At 47.6% G+C, this 23,738-nt stretch overlaps 1 protein-coding gene across 11 annotated transcripts in view; it reads left to right on the top strand.

The window, feature by feature from the left end:
- Positions 1–23,738, top strand: part of PPIP5K1 (diphosphoinositol pentakisphosphate kinase 1) — a 47,353-nt gene that overhangs the window by 1,738 nt on the left and 21,877 nt on the right. For 7 of the 11 annotated variants that reach the window (XM_032699869.1, XM_032699876.1, XM_032699877.1 and 4 more), the window contains exons 2-25: positions 4,170–4,338; positions 4,624–4,798; positions 5,271–5,466; positions 5,559–5,649; positions 6,625–6,710; positions 6,946–7,100; positions 8,111–8,212; positions 8,494–8,655; positions 9,645–9,766; positions 10,224–10,325; positions 11,036–11,122; positions 11,566–11,641; positions 12,144–12,253; positions 13,206–13,291; positions 13,699–13,827; positions 15,506–15,627; positions 16,368–16,550; positions 17,444–17,585; positions 18,248–18,471; positions 19,329–19,456; positions 19,946–20,060; positions 21,439–21,546; positions 22,780–22,896; positions 23,153–23,314. In XM_032699869.1, coding sequence (XP_032555760.1) covers positions 4,652–4,798; positions 5,271–5,466; positions 5,559–5,649; positions 6,625–6,710; positions 6,946–7,100; positions 8,111–8,212; positions 8,494–8,655; positions 9,645–9,766; positions 10,224–10,325; positions 11,036–11,122; positions 11,566–11,641; positions 12,144–12,253; positions 13,206–13,291; positions 13,699–13,827; positions 15,506–15,627; positions 16,368–16,550; positions 17,444–17,585; positions 18,248–18,471; positions 19,329–19,456; positions 19,946–20,060; positions 21,439–21,546; positions 22,780–22,896; positions 23,153–23,314 — 2,952 coding nt within the window. In that variant the 5' untranslated portion in view covers positions 4,170–4,338; positions 4,624–4,651. The remainder of the gene's footprint in view (positions 1–4,169; positions 4,339–4,623; positions 4,799–5,270; positions 5,467–5,558; positions 5,650–6,624; positions 6,711–6,945; positions 7,101–8,110; positions 8,213–8,493; positions 8,656–9,644; positions 9,767–10,223; positions 10,326–11,035; positions 11,123–11,565; positions 11,642–12,143; positions 12,254–13,205; positions 13,292–13,698; positions 13,828–15,505; positions 15,628–16,367; positions 16,551–17,443; positions 17,586–18,247; positions 18,472–19,328; positions 19,457–19,945; positions 20,061–21,438; positions 21,547–22,779; positions 22,897–23,152; positions 23,315–23,738) is intronic. The other 4 variants (XM_032699878.1, XM_032699871.1, XM_032699870.1 and 1 more) reach the window with 3 other exon arrangements.

Below are 23,738 nucleotides of genomic sequence, written 5' to 3'. Positions count from 1 at the left end.
CCAGAGGCTGCCCGGGGTCTGCAGGAGGAGCTGGGCAGGAGCCGTGCGAGGCTCTGCACTCTGGGTTTGCAGCTCTTGGTGTGTTCGCCCTTAACTGAAAATGCTGTTTGCACAGGCTGAACTTGACTTCAGCTTCCTGGCTGTGAACACCTTGAGCTCCTGTGTTACCAGAACAGAGGGATTTCTGTGATACGGCAGATCCAAATAGCTTTAATTATTAGCCCTGGTATTGGTGGTTTTTCTCTTCTGAAGCAATTAAGTGTCCATGATAAGAACACAGCTGTCACCTTTTGTAAGTATGGAGTTAACCTTAATGCAAACAGCCCTTGTGGCAGTGGAAGTAACTCTTTGGGCAAAGGTGTGTCACTGGTCATGCATGCAGAGGTACTTCACTGCTTGGGGCCTAAGTTTTCAGGGTTGGGTTTTTTGGGTTGGTTGGCTGGTTGTAGGGCCCACAATAGTTTCAGGCAGTTCTACAAGACAGTGCCAGTATTAGTATTTTTAAATACCAGCTATGTGTATTCTCAAAGGTCGTGATCCTGCAGGTGCTTGACGTGGCTTGGCCAGGCTGTGGGGCTCTAAGCTGGATCATCCTTGCAACCTGTCTGCATGCTCAGATACCCCGAATTCCTCGGGCCTCCTGCCCAGTGCCCCCTGGGGTGCCCAGGCCTGGGCGCTGCTCCAGAGCTGCCTCTTCCACTGCCACCAGTGATATGACCAGCTGTGTTCCCATCCATCAGCCCGGCACTGCAGAGACTGCACCTGCATCTGCACATTTTGTTTAAAAAAAAAAATGAAACAAAACTCCAACATCCAAACCCCCTCTTTTGGTGGTTAATGCCACACCGAATTCAAAGTCAATATAAGACCTTCTCTCTTAAATGTCTGGTACCTCAGAAGCAGGGCACAAAGAGTCTCTTTACTCTGTGAACACCCTTATCTAAACAGCACCAGAATAATCTGCTCAGGAACTGGAAAGCCATTTACTATCTCATTTCTTATCAGTAATACAGGGCAGTCTAGGGAGCTGAATCAGTCCCAGGGCTCTCAGAGGCAAGGTGTACGGCTCCATTTCAGGTTTTGTGTCAGCAGGTTCTGATTGCTGTTGGGTGATTACAATAACCTTTGGTATGATTATGCAGCAGATCACAGCTGCCCTTCTTGGAAGTGCAGCAAGAAAGTATTAACTGCAGCGGCTGGCGTGTACTTCCTCCTGTATCTGTGGCAGGACTACCAAGCCTGAATATTCTGACTCAAAGCCAGAACCACCTTTACCTTTTGTGTGCTTGTGCCAGAGCTGTGTTAATGCTTTTGTCTCCCTTGGACAACACAACCAGCAGCATTAACTCAACACTGAATTTTCTTGCTGTGATAAATGAAAGGTGAGGCCCATAACACTCTCAGCAACTGGGAACTGGGCTGAATATGTGGTCTCCAGGAGCAGTTAGCTCAGCAAGCAAAAGGGATGATGATGAACCATCAGCATTGTGTAGTTGGTGCCTCTTGTAGCCCTGGGTGTGATGAGGTGTGGGCTGGGTGACACTCAAGACCCTGTAAGGGTTGTGTAAGGGCAATTGCCACCGTCCTGGTGCATGAACCCTATGACAGCTCAGCACTAGAGCTGGCTCAGGTGTTGTGGGCAAACCTCCTCTTACTGTCCTTCGATACCAGAACAGAGCTCCACTTGCCTGTGTCCGTTTAAGAACAGCAGTCTGAGTTTTCAATGCCGTAGTTATGCCTGTAGCTAAAAATTCTGTTTCATCAAGAGTGTAGTCACTTGGTATAAATCTAGTCAGGTAAAGGATCTTCTTTTAAGAAAAACTTGAAAAAGGTTTTTGGTTAACCCTCTCCCCCTACCCACACCTGAGATCATGAGGCTTTCCCTGTTAATGCCACAGATATCAGTAACTGTCAGCTTCAGTGAGGCTCTGAGTTTTTATCTGGTTTGAGTACAGTGTGTCATAACCTTGAGACACAGCTATAGAGCAAAGAAGAGGCTTTTCTTCTGGAATAGGAGCAGGAGTGTACAGAAGTCGTTGGTATCTTAGTTCTTAGGCCAAAGGTTTCCCTGCTGCTTGATCTGTTTTCTTTCCAGGAGGGAGGGGAGAGTAAGGGATTGGAGAAAATAACCCTCCTCCTCTTGCGTGGTTTGCTTCTCTTCATTAAATCATCAGCCATCAAGCTGATAGTGTACTTGCTAAGGACTTGTTCTGCACTGGCATGCTGAGGCAGCAGGGCATAGGGATGAAGATGGTTCCTGAGCATGTTGGGAATCGTACTCTTGTCCTCCTGTGGAGATAGAAGGCCTATATGGGGGACACAGTAAATGTCTTTATAGCCTGGTCTGCCAGCACTGTTGCTCCAATCAGCAGCGAGCGCTGATGGTGAGTTACAGCTCTAACTCTCTCTGATTGGGTCACTTCTGTGCCAGGTGTGTGCTGTGTCTTGAGGCTTTTGTGGGAGCAGCAGCACTGGGCCTGGTGCACGGGCATCAGCTGGGAGTTAGGTGGAGGAGATCGTCCTTGGTGTGGTAGGTACAAAGTCCAGGCTTCTTGTGTCCCTCTCTGGTTCCTGTTGGGTTGGCATCAGCTCCCCCAGTAGATCTGACGTGACATCCGATGGGTTTGTGTCCAACCAGTGCCTGATAGTGCGACTGCGGGTTCTTGTCTGATGTACTTCTGCTCCAGCACTTTCTCTGAGCACTTACGTGTTACATCTCCTGCCCTTTCTGGGAGCACTCTGCCTTTCTGCCTGGAGGTCTGTATTATTCTACCCTGATTTCCAAGGGGATTTCACATACAGATGGATTGTTCTGTGTGTTTATTTCTTTTACATGTTCCCACCCTGCTCAGATGGATTAAGACAATCTTCTGCTCTTGTTCCTGGTGAGGGGATTCTCACCTGCCCCGATGCTGTGCTGGTAGCAGGCTGATGGCCTTGGGGTGTGCCTCCTGTTGCTGCCAGAGGACTGGGAACTGACAGCTGTATGTGGCAGTTTGGTCTTCTGCAGTATCCTGGCTGTGAGGGAATGCATCACAAAAGAGGAGGAAATACAGTAACTCTTAGTCTGGGGAATGCTGGAAATCATGTGAGAACATGAGAAGCAATGCAGAGTGTCTCATGTCCGTTTTTAGGAAGTACTTAATAACATGAGGTGTTCACAATGTCCTGTCCTCAAGGTTGCACTTATGCAGGAGGAATACTTTTGGCCACTTTATAGTCGGGAAAAACACAGTGAGAGGCACCCGCTTCACACCTGTGTGGGTGCAGCTCTGGTCAGAGGTGAACAGCTGTGTCCTTGACGTGTACAGGTCAGGGGAACAGTGTGTTCAGACTCTGTCCCTTCTGTGGCAGGCAGTGCTGCTACTGTAGGTGACATTGCAGGACATGCTCCTTTCCTGGCATTTCTAACTCATAGCATGTATTTGCCAGCCAGTCAAAAGAGGTGATTGTCCTGCTTTGCTCTGCACTGATGCGGAGCATTTTGAGTTCTGGGGGCAGTTTTGGGCACCACAATATAAAAAAAAACATTAAGCTATTGGAGAGCATCCAAGGAGGACCACAAGGATGTGGAAGGGTCTGGAGGGGAAGTCTTATGAGGAACTGCAGAGGGCACTTGGTTTGTTCAGCCTGGAGGAGACTGAGGTCAGACCTTGCTGGGGTCTGACACCCTCCTGAGGGGCAGCTGAGGGGCAGGTACTGATCTCTTCACTCTCATGAAGACTTAGTAACAGGACTCAAGGGAATGGCTGGAGCTGTGTCAGGGGAGGTTTAGGTTGGATATCAGGAAAAGATTTTAAACCCAGAGGGTGGTCATGCACTGGAACGGGCTCCCCAGGTCATGGCCCTAAGGCTGACAGAGCTCAAAGAGTGTCTGGACAATGCTGTCAGTACATGGTAGAATTGTTGGGGTGACCTGCACAGGGCTGGGAGTTGGACTCAATGATCCTGATCCGTCCCTTCCAACTCAGCATATTCTGTGATTCTATGATTCGGCCATGTAGTGAATCAGAGCCATCTTGCAAACTCAGACACCCTGACCTGCAATCCAGACTGTTGCTGATGCTTCCTCTGTGTCCTCTTTCTCTGCCACAGAGTTGTCACTTCTTCCTTTTCCCTCCTCCCTGCAAACTCCTGCACCTCTCAAACTAATCTCTCTGTTACTGTAGGTCTTCTTGAGCTGAAAGGATGAAAATTGGTGATTGGAAAGTCACTGTCACTGTCCTGAGCTTTATCCTGACTTCTGGAGTCCCAGTTGATGTCTTCGGGCATATGAGCCTGTGAGAGTGTCCCCTGTCCCTGTCCACAATTTAGGCAACGTCTGGAGCATGCATCACTGTAAGGGTTACACGATTTCAGTGCTGGTGGGGACACTGTTCTAGTGCAAGGGGGTTGATTGCAAAATGGAGCTGCCTATCTAAAATGATACAGAATTCCAGATCCCCTCCCACCCTGAGGGTCTCCTCCTGCTCCCTCCTTTTGTGTTGGGCAGCACCATCCCTGGGCTTCCTCATACCAGATCAGTCCCTGCCCTCCCCACCATCCCCTGCATCCGTCACGCAGCCAGTCCCAGGATCACCCCGCATCTGACTTCTCTCTCCCTTTTGCACGCTGTCATTCCAGAGCGGGATGGTTGGCCACCGAAGCTGCAATGTCGTCCCTGACGACCTCCAGTGAGGGAGAGAACTCCACTCCCAGGTTTGTTGTTGGTTCCAGAGATGATGAGACAGAATTTCTGGGATCAAACATGAAGACGGACGAAACCGATTTCTTTGAAGATGATGAAGAGGAGGAGTCGGTAAGGAGGTCCCAGCGTTCTGGGCTGGAGCACTTGTGCAGAATCCCTGGGTCTCAGCTACGTTGTGCGTGGTTACTGCTGAGCTGCAGGCAGTTGGGACTGCAGGGGACACAGCTCTGGCTGTGAGGCACAGCTGTGGCAGTGGCATTTCTGACAAGGCACATTACTGTTGTCGTGCTGCCTCAGAAAATCCACATTTTCGCTTGCAGGTCTGATTCAGGGACAATAGCGGATTTCTTTGTCCTAGAAACTTAACCCTGACACTCCAGTAAACCTTTCTGTTTCACCAGGAAAATTTTTGAGGAAAACTCTGGGACCTGTGAAAAGGGCAAAGGTGTCTCTGCAGAAGAGAAACATTTATTCTTTTCTGTAACCTCCAGGAATATGAGAATGATCTCCAGCTCCCAACTGCTTTTGGCCACTATTCAGTGTTATATTAAATTTTACTAAACTGATCTCTGTCTTCCCTTAGCCACCAGAACGGCAGATTGTGGTGGGAATCTGTGCTATGACCAAAAAGTCCAAGTCAAAGCCCATGACACAGATTCTAGAGCGTCTGTGCAAGTTTGAGTACATCACAGTGGTGATCATGGGGGAAGATGTTATTCTGAACGAACCGGTGGAGAACTGGCCCTCTTGTGACTGTCTGATATCCTTCCACTCCAAAGGTAACACATCTGTAGCAGGCCTTAGCCTGCTTGAGTTGTGGGCAAGGGAGCTTGCTCTCAGCCTTCCCCTCTGTCCCTGCCCTGTATTTCAGGATTCCCCCTGGATAAGGCGGTTGCTTATGCCAAGCTGTGCAAGCCATTTCTGATCAATGACCTTGATATGCAGTATTATATCCAGGACAGGTGGGTATCCAAACCACTAAAGCCCCTTCCCTCTTCCTCTGTCTGATTCTTCTCAGCACACTGTGCAGAATTCATCTTCCTGGCCACAAGCAAATGAGTGAGGTGGGAGGAAGGGGATCTTAGCTGTGGCTTTTTGGGGTTGTTCCTCCAAAGCATGGAGGGGAATAGCTTTGAGGGTAAAACTATTGAGACTTGGCATATTTCATTTTCTGGTGCAAATGTCTTGTAAGGAATGGATGGGAAGTAGGAAGTGGAAGAGTTCTCACAGAACAAGGCTGCCACAACTAAAGAAAAAAGTAGTTTTTGAGCAGAAGAACCAAGTGGTAAGATGGGCCTCTGAGTCAGAAATTAGGAGCAAGGCCAAGTCAGATTGTGTGGAAGATGTGTTGGTCAGACACTTGAGGCTTCTCAGTCATCTGTTGGTAGAGGCCACCAACAGCCACATACTTCAGCTGTTACACCCAGGCTGTTTTGGCTGTGTGTGGGTAGGGCTCCTACAGACCCCAAACCTCCTGCCCTGTCTTTGGGGTGGTGAGCGTAGTTACGGGGTTGCTGGCAGGCACCCCAAGGTGTAACTAGTGAAAGACACAGGATGAAAGAAGGCTCTGCTGCCTCTTCTTGGCTTAGGCACTGGGCAGCTTGGCATGACAGGGCGCTCTCCAGGAGGGCAGGTCTGGGCAGGTAGTGTGTACTGGATGTGCTGCTGTGCTTTGAGCGTATGCTAATAATTGAGCACCCATGCTTAGGCCAGGTAGAGATTTACTCTGGGGCATCCGTGTCTAGAATAGGACTGAGGCAAACCCCATAGCCTGTAGGTCTCATCCAGAGAGCATGAGCTGAGAAATGTTTGCACTTTGTCTTGAGGCTTTTTTGTATTCATTTGACTTTGTTTGTCATCAGTGGGAATGAAGTCTTCCCATTGACATGTACTGAGGATCTTCTAGACTCTTCTGACACTGTGTCTGTCCTCTACAGGCGTGAAGTGTATCGAATCCTTCAAGAAGAGGGAATAGACCTGCCTCGCTATGCTGTGCTCAATCGAGACCCTGACAGACCGGAAGGTCAGTGTCCAGGCTCTACTGAAAGCCATTTCCCCAGGCTGTGCTATTTAACATACTCCGCAGAGAACAGGCACTGGTAGTCACCTCAAAGAGGCCTGACTCACAAGTCTGGAGGGTTTTTTTGTGAATAAAGGTCCCAACAGCAAAGCTGGCTGATGGGTTGGGAAGGGGCTGTGGCTCTGCACTAGGGCTGTCCCACCTTTCCTGATGTGCTGCTGCTGTGCTCTGTCTTCAGAGTGCAACTTGGTGGAAGGAGAGGACCACGTGGAGGTGAACGGAGCTGTTTTCCCAAAGCCATTTGTAGAGAAGCCAGTCAGTGCCGAAGACCACAATGTGTATATTTACTACCCAACATCAGCAGGTGGGGGCAGCCAGCGGCTCTTCCGTAAGGTGAGGAGGGGTCCCCAGAGCTGGCGTTGAAACCAACAGATCTGTGGGTCTGAGACCCACATGGCTTCAGCAAGGAGTGTTAGGGCAAGTGAAGGGGAAATAAAGGTTTTGTGTTATGGAAGTCTAGACCTTCTTAGAACTTTTTGTTCAACCTCATATACCTGGGAATCACAGAAGGACGTATTTTACTGGTAGTGCTGACTTCACCTTCCCCATCCTCTGTGTGACCTGAGTCCCATTTTGAGCAGTCATGGAGCACTGTGGTCCTTTCTGAATTGCATGTTGCTTTTTTCAGATCACTTCCTGGGTTTATCAAGATGATTTTTTAAAAAAAATTCTCTTCCTATCCTTTAACATTATTCCTGCCCTTCTCAGCTTAGTGTAGCTTGCACATGTGATAAAGGCAGTATTTATTCCTAGATTCCACAGTAAATCTGCCCTTACTCACTTCTCCCACTTTGCCAGTGAACAGTTGTATCTGTGATGTATCTTTTTTCTAATCAGTTATGCATCTGCCGTTAATAATTCTAAAATGATTGTTCCCTTAGGTAAGATACAGGCATGCCACTTGAGATTGTATCTAAAGCCTGATGAAAACATTATCCTTGATGTTGATAAGATCAGTCCCCATTCTAGAAGGAAGTTAGATAGGTTGGATTATCACCTGTCATCGTTTCTTTTAATTTGCCTATTAGGCTCCTTTTTTTATGTCTTTGTCCACTGTTTTTTTTGTTACGTATCACTGAAGTGATTGGAGTCAACCTAATGGTTTGTAATAGCTTTTCTCCTCTTTAAAGCCTGGAAAATGACGTACTTACTGCCCATGTTTTGCAGTCTCTTTGTCCTCTAGTAAAAAAAAGTGTACTGTAACAACTGGGGGTTCTGAGAGGCTAATTCTCCACTAATTCCACTAATTCTGTACGTGTGGAATGAAACTTCTTAATTTTGTTGTTCCATCTAAAAAAGGGAGCCTGGTGTTCTCCCCTGAGGTGTTTATTCTGTACTCTCAGATTGGCAGCCGGAGCAGCGTATACTCACCAGAGAGCAGTGTGAGGAAGACAGGCTCCTACATTTATGAGGAGTTCATGCCTACAGATGGCACTGATGTAAAGGTAAGGGAAAGCCTGGAACAGCTCCTTCCTTCTCCAGGCCTGTGAGAGCTGAAGGCTGGGGAGCCCTGCTTAGTCCTGCTTAGGCTCTGGAGTGTGTGTTTAAGCTGTGAGGTGCTGACTGCGCAGCTTGGGCCCCAAAGCGAAGTGTGTGCTCTGTAGGTCACACCAGAAGGTATGTGTGAGACCATCTGAACTCCTTCTCTGTGTCTGCTTCAGAAATACCTTCTGGAAGGTGCAGTTAGTCTAGGTGCCTGTGTCAGGTTTAACTCTGTCTCTTGCAGGTGTACACTGTTGGGCCGGACTATGCCCATGCAGAGGCTCGCAAATCCCCCGCTTTGGATGGGAAAGTGGAACGGGACAGCGAAGGGAAGGAAATCCGTTACCCAGTCATGCTGACTGCCATGGAGAAACTCGTTGCCCGTAAAGTCTGTGTAGCCTTCAAGGTCTGTATTTTCTTTCATGTGCAAGCAGGACTCCGTGAGTGTCTGATCCATATCTGGGTCAGTGTTAAAACTTGTCACCCTGGCGTGTCTCAGGCATGGCAGTCCTCCATGCCTGATGCCAGCTGCTGGTCCTGCTGGGCAGAGGTGACTGGGAAGGCAGGAGGCCTGCAGCAAATGCCCTCTGTGCTGGCAGGTGCCTGGTGTCCCACATACATCTGAGCGTTTAATACTGGATCTTGAGCACGCTGCTCTCCATCTGACCTGTGCTCATCCTGCCTTTACTATTTCCTGCTTTTGTTTATGTGAAAATTTTCTATATTTTTCTGTGGTGTTTTGGTACTTTTCTTTTTTCTTTTTTGCTTTTTTATCTGCCTCTGGTGCAGATTTATGTTTTATTTTACATGTGGGTAGAGAGTGTGTGTGAGTCTAGGTATGGTTCCATGATGTGTTCAGCAATGTCAGCAGAAGCAGCACTGGCTCCTTGTTCCTGCCTCACTGTAATCAGTAGCCCATGTAGTTTTGCTGATGTAGATTTGGGCTCCTGTCAACCTTGTAGCCTTTTCCACATGATGGGTATCTTTGCCGGCACCACTTCTTGTCTGTGCTTATCAGTCTGGTTCAAGATGGTTGGATTTGGAAGGAAGAGCAGAAGATCCAGGAGCTGCTCTGTTTTAGGCCTCTAGAGCTCTGGGAGGTTCTGGGTCAGCTTCATCTGGGGGTTTGTGGGTTGGGCCTTTGGACAGCAATGGGGGTGAAAAGGTTCCTCTGAAGGGCCTGGCCCTTCGTGGCTATGGCACGTGTTCACACTTCTTGGAGGCTCGTGAGGTGGGCACAGAGTGGAGGATGGCTGCAGCACCAGCGGGGCTGAACTGGTAGCATTGGCTGGGTCTGTGTGTGCCCCACTGGCAGGGCAGCTGCTGTCCCCCACTGTGGTGGTGGTGGTCCCTCACTGTGTGCCCAAGTCCTGTGTCCTCTGCTTCTTCCTTCAGCAAACTGTGTGCGGGTTCGACCTCCTGCGGGCCAACGGCCACTCTTTTGTTTGTGATGTGAATGGCTTCAGCTTTGTGAAGAACTCCATGAAGTATTATGATGACTGTGCCAAAATCCTTGGGTATGTACAATTCAGATTTTGATAAGGGAGTAAGATAACTCACAGCAAAGTAAAATGAACATGGAGTCCTGGTCAGTATGTCGGAGAAGTCTGCAGATGGTTCATTTGGGTCATTTGTTCAGCAGGTGAAAGCTTGGCCCTGGGAGGAATGGGTTAATTATTTTAGCCCCTGGAGTTCCTGCCTACATTGGCATTAGCTGTCCTATCTTTGTCTACGGCTAGGTATATCTCACAGGACTTTTCTTTGATAAGCTCACTTACAGTATTGGTGATGTGAGGGAAACTGGTGCCCCTTTGGGGTGCCCTGATTAGCCCACAGTGTAATAGGTGTCTCTCCAAGGAAAGTGAGGGGAAATTCTGTGTCTCTCTTCAAGTCTTTCAGCTGGACTGCTAAGGAGGAGGTGTAGAACCAAGGGAATGGAATTTCTTGTGAGTGTTGTATTCTGATTTCTTCCAGAAATATAATCATGCGGGAATTGGCTCCCCAGTTTCATATACCCTGGTCCATCCCAACAGAGGCAGAAGACATTCCCATTGTCCCCACAACTTCAGGCACTATGTGAGTACCTACAATCTTATCAAAAGAATGCCAATGATGGCTACATGAGGGGCAAAGTGCAAACCCTGTCCAAGGGCCCAACACCACTAGCAGCACAGCATCCTCCAGGTGCTGTGCTGCTTACAAGCCTGGAATGCCTGTAGAAAGGCTTACCCATGCACACAGAAGGCATGGCATGGCATGTAGGTTTGCTGAATACAGACAAGCAGTCACTGAAGAAATTACAGAAACTGCTCACGTGGCTTTCAGAGGGCCCAAATTCTTGATCTGAACAGGAAACAGATCAGGGCATTGCTGTAGCTGGCTGCTAGTTTAGAGAAAGTGCATGTTGAGCTGCCAGTGAAATGGGTGGAAACAATTAGCTGAAATACTCTCATTACCCATACACTCTACAGCCCCTCATTTCATACCTTTTGCCTTACTAGTTTTCCACCACAGAAGGCTAAAAGACCAAAGGCAGAAGTTTCTTTATGATCCTCAGCATACTTGTACATGTGTATGAAAACAGACAACCTGGTAGGGTCTGAAGAGCTCTGACTGCTTCTGCAACCTTGACACTTGTGCCTGCTTTAGTCTGAGAGAATTTCTGACCCTGATGGGGAAAGTAGCTGTCAGAAGAATGGAACTGAAAGACAAATGGGAAATTACTCCCTGGTGGCAGTTCTGGAGTGTAGGGGCACATAGGTCAGGTGTACATTATGTTTTCCCAGGATGGAGCTTCGCTGTGTTATTGCAGTCATCCGGCACGGAGATCGCACCCCAAAGCAGAAGATGAAGATGGAAGTGAAGCATGCCCGGTAAGAGCCAAGGCAAGAAGGTGCTGTGCTGCTGGAAAGGGAGGAGGGCCTGTTCTCTGAACCAGGAGCAGGAGCAGAGGGATGAATGTGTGGGAGGCAGAGCTTTTTTTCTGGCTCCATCCAAGCAAATGCTTTCGGCCCAGTTGAGAAAGCCCCCTTCCCCCATAAGGATCCTGGCACCTTCTGTGTGAGCACTGGAAGGGAGAGTGAAGGTCTGCTAGGTGCTGTAAAGGGAAGTGCCCCACTAAATTGAAAGCTGGTGGCTGCTTCCTGGTCCTATGCTGAAAACCACTTGTTTTTTCAGAATTTCTGAAGCACAGGGAGGAGCCAACAGGCTGCTGGTTCTCCCTGAAGGACAGAGACTGAATGCACATGTAGGGATGACGTTCCTTGTATCACTGAAACAGCAGAAAATGAATCAGCATTCTTTGTTGTCTGTTCAGGTTCTTTGAATTATTTGAGAAATATGATGGTTACAAGACAGGGAAGTTGAAACTGAAGAAACCAGAGCAGCTACAGGTGAGGAAGTCCATTCTGTGGTTACTGTGTGGGACATGCAGGTAATAGAGATTCTAGTGCAAGGCAATTCTTTGGGACCATAAAAACCCTCAAAAGGGCAATAGTCTGTCACACAGATGCTCCCTGTCTCGTTCTGCACCCCGTGCACACTCAGCAGGGTGACAGCAGGAGAGCAGAATGGAAACTTCTCAGGGCTGATGTGTACACTGTAGGATGGGAATGTAGGGCCTGATGCAGCTTGCCCACCTGCTGCAGTTGCCTCTGGTGGCAGATGGGAGTGGAGCAGTCGGAGGTACCTGCTCGATTCTCAATAGGACTGGAGCACAGGGTGGGAACGAAACAAACTGCCATGTGAAAGTTTGTCCTGCCTGAGCTGTGCCTTATGAAATGACATGTCTCTGAGGAGTGTCTGTGTGGACCTGATGCTAGGTAAAGCTGTAAGGAGTCCTCACAGGAGTACAGTGGTGAGTCTGAGGCAGAATTGCTGTCTGCTTTCCAACAGGAAGTGCTGGACATTGCGCGGCAGCTCGTGGTGGAGTTGGGAAGCCACAGTGATTGTGAAATTGAGGAGAGGAAATCCAAACTGGAACAGCTGAAGAGCGTCTTGGAGATGTAAGGGTTCCTATCTCGGGGCACCATGGGTTTGCCTCAGAGCATGTGATACAGAAACAAGCTGTGCTGCTGGTGTCCTGGCCAGATGGCACCCACAGACTGGGGTCTCCTCTGTCCCCTGTTAGCAGCTGTACATGAAAGGTACCATGATCCTAACCTTTTCTTCTTGACATCAAACCCCCTGCTGGTTCTTTTCCTATGTGTGTCTGATCTTTGGCTAAACAACTTTGGGCCAAAATGAGCTTTTGTTGCTGCAGGAGAGAAACTGGAGTTCTGTAGGGACCACGTTGATAATGAAGCATTTTGATAAATTTGGAACAAATCTTGTTTTAAATAAGGTTGTCCTGGTGCCAAAAGTTTAACAAAAAGGAGCTCAGAAAACATGAAAAGATGTTTGTGTCCTTTCAGGTTTTATACAGTTGAAATAAAAGACAATATGGTTGGCATCTTAGAAACAAAACCAGGGTTTCTCTCAGAACTGCAGCTCGCTGTGGCACACACAGCTGATATCTGTGTTCAGATTGTGTCTCTGGAGCACAGAGGAGCATTTTTTGCTGTGATTCCCTCCCCTGCTCTTTCTGCTCATTGGAGGTTAGTTATCCTCAAAGCATCTGGCAGAGTGTTTTTTGTTGTGATCTCATTAATTCACTTGTTAAATATATAGGCAGAGATTAAAGCCCTAGTGAGATATGAGAGCTCAGAGTGTTCTCGGTCGAAGAGCAAGTAAATGGATCTTTGAATTTCGTTTGGGGGACCTGTTTGGCTTTTTCTGGGGCTGTGTGCTGGGTCACAGGGAAATGGCAAAAATCTTCATATTCCATGGCAATGGGTGTTGCAGCAGAAAGTCTCTTGCCTGTGCTGTACTTTAGCTGTGTGCGGCCTGGGGACCTCTGGGCAAAAGCTGAGTGGAATTGACTTGTTTCAGGTTTTTTTCTCCTCTCCCTTGTGACAGGTATGGGCATTTTTCTGGCATTAACCGTAAGGTTCAGTTGACCTATCTGCCTCATGGACATCCAAAAGCTGCAAGTGAAGATGAAGGTAAAGAAACCTCATGTTGCTACCCTGATCTTCAAGGCTGGAGTTCAGATGTGCATGCAGCTGCCCTACTTGTATAGGCCTCTGGACATGCAAGCAAAAATTGGTGACCCGTGTCTTATCTTTGCTCACATCATAGGACAGGTTGGAGTGATGCATAATGTGGTTACCAGTACACCCTGGTTTGTGCCACAGGGCTTGTGCTTCTAATTTTGTGAACGTCACCATATACCTTCAAAAAGTAGTGACCAAATTTCCTCCTTTCTGGTTTGGTTCCTGGGGATTTTGGGTCAGGCTTGTGTTGAGAACACTCTGTGAGGTGCTGATGACAACCTCTTCTTCCTCCCCTCCTCTCCCTCTACAAGCTCAGCTATGAGATCTGATGTAGTGAGTACCTGTTTGTCTCCTAGAAGCTCGCCGAGAGTCCTCCCCCTCCCTTCTTCTGGTGCTTAAGTGGGGTGGAGAGCTGACCCCAGCAGGAAGAGTCCAGGCGGAGGAGCTGGGGCGGGCCTTTCGCTGCATGTATCCTGGAGGCCAAGGTGAGCTTTGTACAGGTGCCTCTGGTCCTGCCCTGTGGCTGCCAGGCTGCCCAGCCCAGGTGAGGGTTACTCGGGCTGTGGCTATGTGTGGCCTCTAGGACTAGTTTTGCTCTTTTGAGTTGACATGGCAGGAATAAATAATTTTGCAGCCAAAGATGTGTAAGCAGAGAGGTCTGCTGCAGTGGTTAAACTTCAGTGTGTCAGAGCTTTCTTTAAATAATGTGCCAGGATTAAAAAAAAAAAAAGGCTGTTCTAATAAGATACAGTCTGACGCAGCAAATATGATTCAAAATTTATGGATTATTAAAAAGGAATTTAGGTCAGATGTAGAGAATGGAGGAAATCTGTCTTGGAAAACAGATAATCCTGCCCTGAGACAGGAGAATAGGAAGCTTCTCCATATATTTCCGTCATAGTTCTGTGACACTGAAAAACATCTAGTATGCACACAAATCAACAAGAGCCAAAAATGAAAATAAAATAGACTGAGATTGGAGATTGCCTTTGAGTCAGGACTAATACACTGCTACTGGATTGGCCCAGTGAGCCTAGTATTGGATACTGCTTGTCTTTGACTTGTATGTTTAATTAATTCAATTTAATTAATTACATTTCAAATTAATTAAGCAAATTTAAATTGGATTGGAGAAGATTTCCTTCTGGAATAAGGAAGAGTTAGTTAGACCATTCCTGGGCACATGAAGGATAGGCCAGTGACTGTGAGTAGTCAGCATGGATTCACAAAGAGAAGTCATGCTTAACTGATGTGATAACCTCCTACAGGGAAGTGACTGCCTTGTGCAGATAAGAGTCATTCTGAACCACAGCTTTGAAGACTTCTGCTCCATGTGGTCATTCATCTCTCCATGAGAGTGCTGTGTTCTTGAGTAGCATTTGATACCTAGCAGCTTTGTCAAGACATACATCTGACTTCTGTATAGTGCCTGTCCTTGTCTGTCAGGGTGTTTCTCTGATTTGTGAGGTCAGAGCTGGGAGCAGTGTTCCCAGTGTACCCTGTCATGTCATGCAATGTGACTGGGTACTGTGCAGAATCACCCTGGGATTCAAGGCACCAGCAGCAAATAGTCACCAATAGTCACTGTCTTTGAAGGTCAGACTCAAGAACTGCACGAATTGCTTTCCTCCGTTATTGATCTGACTCCTGTGGCTTACTCAGCCATCAGAAATAAACTGGCAATTTGTACCACAAGGTTGTTATAGCTGTACAGGATCTACTTTGGAAACTGTTCCCTGCTGAACAGCCTGGCCTGCAGTTCTGAGGGCAGCAGGGCCTGCTCTTGTGCAGAAAACAAGCAGAAGGAAGTGATTTTTTTTTTTTCACATCTTTACTCTGCACTGGAATATGCAGGCTAGCAGGACTCTTACAAACTACTTAGAGGGATTTGCTGCAGAATTTGGGCAGCATCAGACTTGACTGGTGAATGCTCACTTTTTCCCTCAAAATGAGCTTTCCCAAGTTAAGCAAAGCCTTCATTATGTTTCTAGTCCTCATGTATATCTAGAACTGTTGATCTTGAAGCAGCCTAAGTGCACATTAAAGTGATTAATTCTCTAGGTAAGTTTGTTACTACAATAAAGTTTGTTGTCTAAACCAGTATATTCAGCTGATAGTTTTGCAGGTGTCAGAATATGAATTTTGAGTTGTCCTCTGTTCCAGGTGATTACGCTGGTTTCCCTGGCTGTGGCTTGCTCAGGCTGCACAGCACCTATCGCCATGATCTCAAGATCTACGCCTCAGATGAGGGGCGAGTTCAGATGACAGCAGCAGCTTTTGCAAAGGTCCTTCCTCTCTTTTGGGCATCCATTTGTTCTGCTATGCTAGTCTTAAAATATGCCATTTCTAAAGGAAAACCTGTGGTGATGAGGAAGGAGCTGTCCTAGGATCTTCCCCCTCTGTGTTGGATGGACTGGGGTACACTGAGCTAATAGGAGGTGTATGGGGCAGGACTGAACATCTGGTGCAGCTGCACACATCTGTCACCTTTAGTGTCCTGTCCAGGACAGGACTCTGACTGGAGAAGAAGTTATGCATGGAGTATTTCTGGTGTTTGGTGTTAGAGCACACGAAACCATTGCCTACGGAATGAGTATTTCTGGGATGGCTGCCCAGCCATAGGGGTTATTCCTTGCCTGATGGATTTAAAAAAGTAGTTGAATATCTGGTGCAGTGTGGAGTGGGGAAGAAGACAGGTTCATCTGCAGCTAAAGCTTCTAAAGCTTGAGCCAAGGGGAATCCTGTGGTGGCCTTAGCTGGTCTTCAGAGCCTTTGCTGTATCAACATTTTCAAGCAAACTGAGTTGGCTGCTCTACATTTGCCTGGACAAATCTGGGGCTGCTGCAGGCAGAGCTGTCTATTACTTTAACAGCTCTAGAAGCATGCCAGTCACCTCTGACAGGAGGGGCTGTTACTGTAAAACTGCTCTTCAAGGACAGTTGAGATTTCACTCAAGTTGGCTGAAACCAGAAATGTTTGTCGCTTGGGTTGCATGGAGCTGAAATCTTGTCCTGTGTGGCTTTAGGGTCTGCTGGCCCTGGAAGGAGAGCTGACCCCCATCCTGGTGCAAATGGTGAAAAGTGCCAACATGAATGGTCTGCTGGACAGTGACAGTGATTCCCTTAGCAGCTGTCAGCACAGAGTGAAGGCACGACTGCATGAAATCATGCAAAAGGATGCTCAGTTCTGTGAAGAGGATTATGAAAAGGTAAAGCACTTGTGTGGCTTCATTGCTCCCTGTACCTGGAAGGAGAATAGCATTGCTGTAGTGGTTTGATATTAAGTCTGTCGTGTGTGAACAGTATTTGATTAGTTTGAGATCAATTCTGGTCAAAATTACAGGATATGCACAGAAGTGGGCAGGTGAATAGGCCCTGCTCTTCTTTGAGTGACAGTCCTCAGTGTTGCTCTGCTGACCCCTTCAAGATTCATCATGGTGCCTTCCTCTCTCTTTAGGAGTGCCAGTGCATTTTTTTCTTGTGAGTGTGCTAAAAGAGTTCTTGTGGTTTCCTGCAGGCTGCCCAGAGCAATCCCAACTGCTGTGAGCAGGGAATCTGCCTTGTTGGATTCCAGATCCATGCTCTGTGCACGTGTGGGCAAACCTTTTGGATACAAATCCTTGTGTGTCCTCTCAGAGTCTGGTAGCTGCAGAGTACAGAGCTTGGGCTGCATCTGGCACTATAGCTGTGAAAGCCTTGTAGCCGCTTCTCCAGCAAGCCCTGAAAATACTGTTTTTCCCAGACTCTGAGATGTGATTACTGGACCAAAATCCATTAAGGAACATATTTATCACCTCAAAGAACTACTTAAAAAGTCTATGAAGCCCTTCTGCTCAAGCATAGAAGCAAAGTGAGACAAGAGAGGATGTTGCAGGCGAAGGGAGGTCCAATCTAATGGGAACAGTTGTTTGCTCCCTCTGAATTTGGTCCTGAGGAAGATTTTCAAACATGCCTAACTACTAGGAATAGGCCAGCTTATTGTGCTCAGCTAGGAGCACAGCTTTTGTCCCGAGTCAGAAAGCAATACAGCTGCAAAAGGCAGATATTTTGTGATCCCAGTTTGTAAAGACGCTAACTAATCTCTGCTGGAATCTTCTTTCAGCTAGCACCAACAGGCAGCGCTTCTCTGCTCAACTCCATGACCTTTATCCAGAACCCAGTTGAGGTCTGTAACCAGGTGTTCACCTTGATTGAGAATCTCACCTCCCAGATACGGAAACGTCTGGAAGACCCAAAATCTGCAGGTGACCATCAGAACTGGAAAGGGTCTGGAACAGATTATTTTATTGTTACATCTTCAGAGCTCCCAAACACCACTAGGGCTTATGTTTGTTTGTAGTAAAGAAGTTCTGAAGCGAAATTCTCTATGTGCAATTGATGTAGAAGGCTCCTGTTCCACTTTTCAGCGATGGTTAAAGAGAACTATAATGCAAAGGAAATTATGTGTGCATCCTGGTTTAAAGTGAATGTAAACAGCAGCAGTATAGTGTGGAGGGATATGCCTATTTTTTTCAGGCATTTTCTGGAGACTGTAAACAGCAGATTTTTCAGTCACAATTTGTTCATCTCTAGGAACTTTCCCAATAACAGTACAAGAGTTTTAAAAAGGCATCTTGGGGACGTTCCACAGGATTTATGGCAGACCTAAGCAAGAAGGCAAATGGTTTCACTTTTCTCAAGTATTTCAGAAGTAGCTTGTTGCTGCAGGTTAAAACTTTGTGCAACAGGTCCAGTGGCTTTTCCAGACTAGGATTCGTGTGGGTGACATGATAATCAGAGCCCTTCTGTGCTGGGAGAAGTCCGTCATAGCTGTCGCTTGAAACCTCTGCAGCAGTAGTCATTGTTCTGAGATTCTGTGGTTGTCGGATGTGAATTTGTTTCAGGTTTGGTGTTCTCTGCTGTTTAGACCTGCAGCTGTATCACAGTGAGACTTTGGAACTGATGCTGCAGCGCTGGACTAAGCTGGAGCGAGATTTCCGCATGAAGAACGGGCGCTATGACATCAGCAAGATCCCTGATATCTATGACTGTATCAAGTATGATGTACAGCACAACTGTGCACTCAAACTGGAAGGCACAGCTGAACTCTTCAAGCTCTCCAAAGCCCTGGCAGATGTGATCATACCGCAGGTAGAGCCTGTGTGACAGTGCCTGTAGCACCAATTTCTGACCCTTTCCCTGTATGTTTTGTCTCAGTTCTCTTGCACATTAACCCCCAAGGCAGTGTATCTCAGTGAGTGTTTCTCAGATCTGTCTTAGTGTTTGTATAAGGCCGAAACCATTTATGACTTAAAATGTGGCAAAGCTGGGCTCATGGTTGAGGATTCTGGCAGAGTAACGAGCAGCTGACGCAGCAGCTTCTCCGTGTTCGTTGTGGTGTGTCACAGCACAGCTCTGAGCTGCGTGTGCACTGCTGCGACATCCCATCCTCCACGTGCAAGGTCGTAAAGGTGAAGAGAGATTTCTATGTTGAAATTCTGACAAGTTTGTTATTCTTGTCAAACTAGAACTTGCACAGTTTGCAAAGTTTCATTTATATGGGATGAGCTTCTACCAGCAAGGTCCAGCTGCACTTGCGCCCCTGTAGAGCAGAAGTGGTCTTCTAAACTTTTTCAGTGTTGCTGGTGAGATGCAGTTTTCAGCATGGCACTGCAGGTTTTGTCTTTACCAACAGCAGTTGTTGCTTTAATGCTCATGCCAGGTCAGGGTGTAAGTTTGCATGTCATAGGTTGGAGGTTCGTTCATGGTACTTGCACCTCTCAGCTGTTGGGAGAATACTGACAGTCATGTCCAGACATGACTGGGGTTCTTGGAACCCTCTGAAATATGTGGGGAAAAAAAAGGCAAGAGATGCTAAGTTGCATCTCTCTTCCTGTCCTTGCTTAGTCAGTGGTGCTGCAAGCAGGACTGTTGAAGTCAAGCTGCCTTTCACATGAGGATGTGGCAAAGAACCAGGGCTCAGGGTATCTGTTGTTTTGTTCCTGCAGGAATATGGGATTAATAAGGAGGAGAAACTGGAGATTGCTATTGGCTTTTGTCTTCCTCTCATTAAAAAGATCCAGTTGGACCTACAGAGAACCCATGAAGATGAGTCTGTCAACAAACTGCATCCTTTGTAAGGCTTGTGCTGCATGCTGCTGCTGGTGGGGAGGGCAGCTATGGAGCAGTGGGTGGTTCCCATGCCAGAACAGCGTACAGGTGTGGAAGGAGGTACTGAGCATACACTGAAGGACCTTCCAGGAGGAAAGCACATTGGTGCTCCTAGAACTAGAAGAGAAATGGAAAAGGCACATTGAGACTGCCAACCAGGAGCACACTACCACAGAAGCTTCTACCCTTTGTAGCTGGATGGTGATGCCTCATCCCTTTCCCTGCACGGGAAAGTGTAGTGTGATGAGCCACTGCCCTACTGTGTTTCTCAGTTAGGACTCCATGAAACTTTCTGCTCCTGTGCCCCATGCTCCTACCGTTTGTTCTGTCCTGCTGCCTTTGGCATTTCCCAGTGTGAGGTTATCTCATTGCATTAAGTATACAGAAGTGTGGCTGTGTGATAGATGGCAATTTCTTTGGCAGACTGAATAAGTCTGGGCTGATTTTGGTTTAGGTACTCAAGAGGAGTCCTGTCACCAGGTCGCCACGTTCGGACACGGCTGTACTTCACTAGTGAGAGCCATGTGCACTCCCTGCTCAGTATCTTCCGCTATGGGGGGCTCCTGGATGTAAGTGTCCCAGCAATGCTCACAGAGTAAGCCTCCCTGCTTTTTTCCAGTAGCCTTTTCCAAGGTGGTCAGTGTATGTTTGTAGGTTGCCCCTTGAGCCAGCTCTCCCAGAAATGCTGGGCATCAGTGGCCTCTGGCCAGCTCCATCTCTGCCGTGTTTGCATGCTGCAGCTTCCTGCCTTTCTGGCACAGAGGAGCATCGTTCTTCCTCAGTGCCTGTCTTGCTTGCACAGAGACATGTTTTCTCCAAGAGCTGTCCTGCTGGTTTCAGGTGAGCAGACCACTTACCTGTGTAGGAGGATAGCAGTATGAGGCAATGGAGATGAGGGAATTTCTCTCTTCCTGCTTCCTTCAACTGTTTATTTCAAGAGCTTGACCCTATTATTTATTGTCTTTATCTCGATTCTACGTCAGTAAAATCACTTTGCTTACAGAGGAAGTGACTTGAGGTTGCAAATGCACAGACCATGCTCTTTATCAGAGAGGTGGATGACACATTTTTAGGGGACTAATTCACCCACCCTTCACTTTCTCTCATAACCTGCTTCCTGAAGGAATCGGCATGCAGACCCTGAGAAAAGCTCTGCTCCAGTCTCCTCGAGAGGCTCTCTGATTTATCTTCCTATTTTTAAGGATGGGCTGAAACGCCTTATGAATTTGGGCTTGCTTAGCAGGCATGATTTCTGATGTCTGTGGCAGCTCAGCATATCTGTAGACAGTGATCAGACAAATACCTCTGAATCACTCACTGAATAAGATGCTCCTTTATTCCCTGACTCAAGTGTCTGAGGATGCCATGTTGCCAGTGCAGGGATATTGGGCTGTATCTGGGTTTGTTTTACCACAGGGGTTCAGTTTATGTCCATTAAGGTGGTGAGATGCTCTGCAGCATCATGCGTGGCACTTCACTTGTGACTATTCTCTGGCAGTGTGGGGAGACAGTGAGGGGTGGGCTTCCCTGCCATGCAGAGCCCAAGTGTGTCTCCAGATTTTTCATTCAGCATAAGGCAAAACCATTTCACTTTGTCCCTTATTTAGCACAAGGTCATCCCTTGTGGTCCATTCTGTTGTTTGAGAATGGCTGTGTTTAGGAACCGCTGTGGGCTCTGCTTGTCTGAGTCAGCAAGGCACAGGGGCTTGCAGCTCAGATCTGCACATGGGTGGTGTGGGCAGCTGTACTGTCCCTCTGTGCAGCTGCTCCTCTCTGCAAGCACCCCACCTCATTGCAAGGTCATCTCTTCATGCAAGTTGAACAAGGTGATTTTGTCTTGACAATGTTACCTTGTGGAGAGAGGAACTCTCTCAGTCCCATGTCACTGAATGCTGCAAGGTGTCTGCTGTTGCTTACCCCATGCGACTGTTTATGTGTATATATCAGGAAAACAAAGACCAGCAGTGGAAGAGAGCCATGGACTATTTGAGTGCTATCTCAGAGCTGAACTACATGACCCAGATTGTTATCATGCTCTACGAGGACAACAACAAGGTGAGGGATAGAGCTGTAGGATAAAATGCTTCCTGCCATGATGCCAGGCACAGTCCCCAGAGATGAGTTCAGCTGGAAGTCTGTAACCTGAACTCTCTACACTTGTGAACAAAGACAGATGGATCATTAACACAACTGCTAGTTTTTGGGTTTAAGCGGGGGGCAGTGACCCAGGTTAAGGCTTGTTACATGTAAGCAGAATGTCACCCTGAGCAGTAACACCAAACTTATGTAATCAATACCAACTAGTTTAAAGCATTTCCTAGTGCAAAATTATTTGCTGCTTCTCAATATTAATTGCAAATGAACAGTAGGAAAAAATAAGTAGAAGCAAGTGATATTTGGCTGTGTTTTTGAAATATTTCTAGAAAATATCCAGAAATTCCACATTCATAAACTTTTTTTTATTTTAAAAGTGTGCTGGTATAATTAGGGAAGTGTATACTGATATCTTCAGGAAATAAAGAGAATCATTTAATAAACATCTGGAATGTGGGAGCTGATGATGGTGACTGTAAGTAGGTATGGCACCAAACTGCACATCCTGATCCCCAGACCTTGTGACTCAGGTCTGTGCTGCAGGAGGTTGTAGTGGTGAGGGGAGAAGCCCCTTCCCCACATCATATAAAGTTAGAACCTTGTATTCACAGAGCTAGTGTGGGCTTCTAATGGTAGAAGTTCTGCTTGTCAAAAAAAAGTCTGGACAAGCTCTCAGGAGTGGTGTGGATCTGGCAGTCAGTCAAAATGGTGAAACTTTTGTTTTTACATCATTAGTGCCAGATACTGTAAAAGCTCTGGCTTCCTTAAAAAAAGCTTAATGAAAAATTAATATTAGAGACAGTTATTTAAATCTTGGAACAGCCTGACTGAAGGTCCAGGAGAGACCCAGTCTCCCCCTGTCCTGCCATGTGCCAGGTTTACAGCAGGAGTGGGTCGTAGGGGGCTGGGGTTTAGGGGTGTATATATATACACATAGAGCCCAATTCTGTTTTACTCCTCTGTGGCTGTTGTTCCAAAATGACAACAGTCTGAATGCCTCAGCTGTGGGCTGATCAGGGGTGTCCTTTTGGATGAGACAAACTTGAAACCATTCTGTTTGTGGTTTCTTGTTGCTTCTGCTTTCCCTCCAAAAGATGTGCTGGCCGGCATGGCAGGGTGGGACCTTGGCCTGTGCTGATGGTAGGATAAACCGGGTTTGGTTATTTACCTATTCCCTGTGCTGTGTGTTCACAGGACCCCACTTCAGAGGAGCGTTTCCATGTGGAGCTGCATTTCAGCCCTGGTGTCAAAGGCTGTGAGGAGGACAGGAATGTGCCCACAGGATTTGGCTTTCGGCCGGCCTCGGCAGAGGTGAGCAGATACCTGGGCAAGGGCCACCGGCCCCAGGGCACCCTTGCATGCTGTTCTGCTCTGCCTGGCCCTTCTGCAGCGAGTTCCCTGCCCACAGGCAGCTGGTGGGTCATGTCCCTGCCCCGTCCTGGTTCGTCAGGGGCTGGTGGGGCCACGGGTGTCCTCCAGAGCTCAGCAGGATCTGAAGCTGGAGCTGGTACAGGGCAGCTGTGGCAAAGGCCGCATGCCTGTAGGCATCAGTGTCTCCTTATGGCAGAACGAGGACAAGAAGGCTGACCAAGGCAGCCTGGAGGACCTCTCCAAAAAGGGCAGCGATGAGCCAGACCGTGCTCAGCAGAAGTCCCCACAGCCCTCTGAGCCAGTCAGCATCCAGCGAAGGTCGCCGCTCATCAGGAACCGGAAGACGGGGTCCATGGAGGTAACTATGCTGTGGGCATCCTTCCTTGTTCTAACAAAGGCCTTTTGCTTGGTTTTGGTTTCCTGGCATTACTTTTGACATGTTAGAGTCTGAGTTGATGCTGGGGAAGGATCTGCAGAAGGTAAAGAAGGATGTTGTGGAAAGCAGACCTCTAAAATTCCCCATTGAGGAAGGATGGGGGAAACACAGGCTAGAGGAACTGATGAGGAAGAGCAGGTAAAGAAGTGCTTGAGAAACACAAGAATTGTTTGGATTACATGCTCTCTAGAGGCACTGGTGTAGCCAGCTGTGAGATTACATGCAACCTCGTCACCTAGCTATGGTGACATCTCTGCCTTCCCTTAGACTCCATCCTTTGCCTCTCACAAAGGCAGCTCCATGTTTCTCGTTCTTCTCTCCCATCTGAGATCTCATGCTGATCAGG

This window comes from Chiroxiphia lanceolata, chromosome 12 (genome assembly GCF_009829145.1).
Source record: "Chiroxiphia lanceolata isolate bChiLan1 chromosome 12, bChiLan1.pri, whole genome shotgun sequence".
NCBI lineage: Eukaryota > Metazoa > Chordata > Aves > Passeriformes > Pipridae > Chiroxiphia > Chiroxiphia lanceolata.
Note: the sequence above shows the minus strand (reverse complement) of the source record. Positions and strands in the feature narration are given on the sequence as shown.